General features: G+C 48.9%; 1 protein-coding gene and 1 pseudogene across 1 annotated transcript in view; both read right to left on the bottom strand.

Annotated features, from left to right (window-relative positions):
• LOC116673702 (gastrula zinc finger protein XlCGF8.2DB-like) overlaps window positions 1-438 on the bottom strand; it is a 325,201-nt pseudogene that overhangs the window by 12,253 nt on the left and 312,510 nt on the right.
• Window positions 1-438, bottom strand: part of LOC116673715 (NACHT, LRR and PYD domains-containing protein 12-like) — a 6,600-nt gene that overhangs the window by 199 nt on the left and 5,963 nt on the right. The window contains 1 exon segment of the mRNA XM_032505950.1: window positions 1-438. This exon segment is cut by the window's left edge and continues 199 nt beyond it; it is cut by the window's right edge and continues 167 nt beyond it. Coding sequence (XP_032361841.1) covers window positions 65-438 — 374 coding nt within the window. The 3' untranslated portion in view covers window positions 1-64.

Genomic DNA, 438 nt, shown 5'->3' with positions numbered 1-438 from the left:
ACAGACTGAACTTTGATTTCAGCAGCTAATCTTCAGTCAGGGTTTCGGTCCACAGGAGAGACTCTCAGTCCTGCAGAGGACACAGAGACACAGAGGAACCAGGTAACCAGATTCCAAACCCAGGATAGAGAGGCTGAGTGAATGTGGTGTACTCAGTGTGGAGGTGGATCAGTGAGTCAGAGGAGACTGTGTAGAAGGACAGAGCGCCAGCAGGACAGTCCACATACACTGCTACTCTGTTAGAGACAGAGGAGGAAGTGAGAGCTGTTACTCTCTTATTGTGCCGGACAGAGTAACCATCATCAGAGCAGAACAGACTCCAGGACTGATCATTTCCTCCAAACCAACAGTCTTCACTATCTCCTCTCCTTCTAATTCCTCTGTAACTCAATGATATTTCAACCCTACCTCTCCTCTCGACCTCCCAGTAACAGCGAC

This window comes from Etheostoma spectabile, chromosome 24 (genome assembly GCF_008692095.1).
Source record: "Etheostoma spectabile isolate EspeVRDwgs_2016 chromosome 24, UIUC_Espe_1.0, whole genome shotgun sequence".
NCBI classification, from domain to species: Eukaryota; Metazoa; Chordata; class Actinopteri; order Perciformes; family Percidae; genus Etheostoma; species Etheostoma spectabile.
The sequence above is the reverse complement of the archived record's forward strand: the minus strand, read 5'-3'. Positions and strand labels throughout refer to the sequence as shown.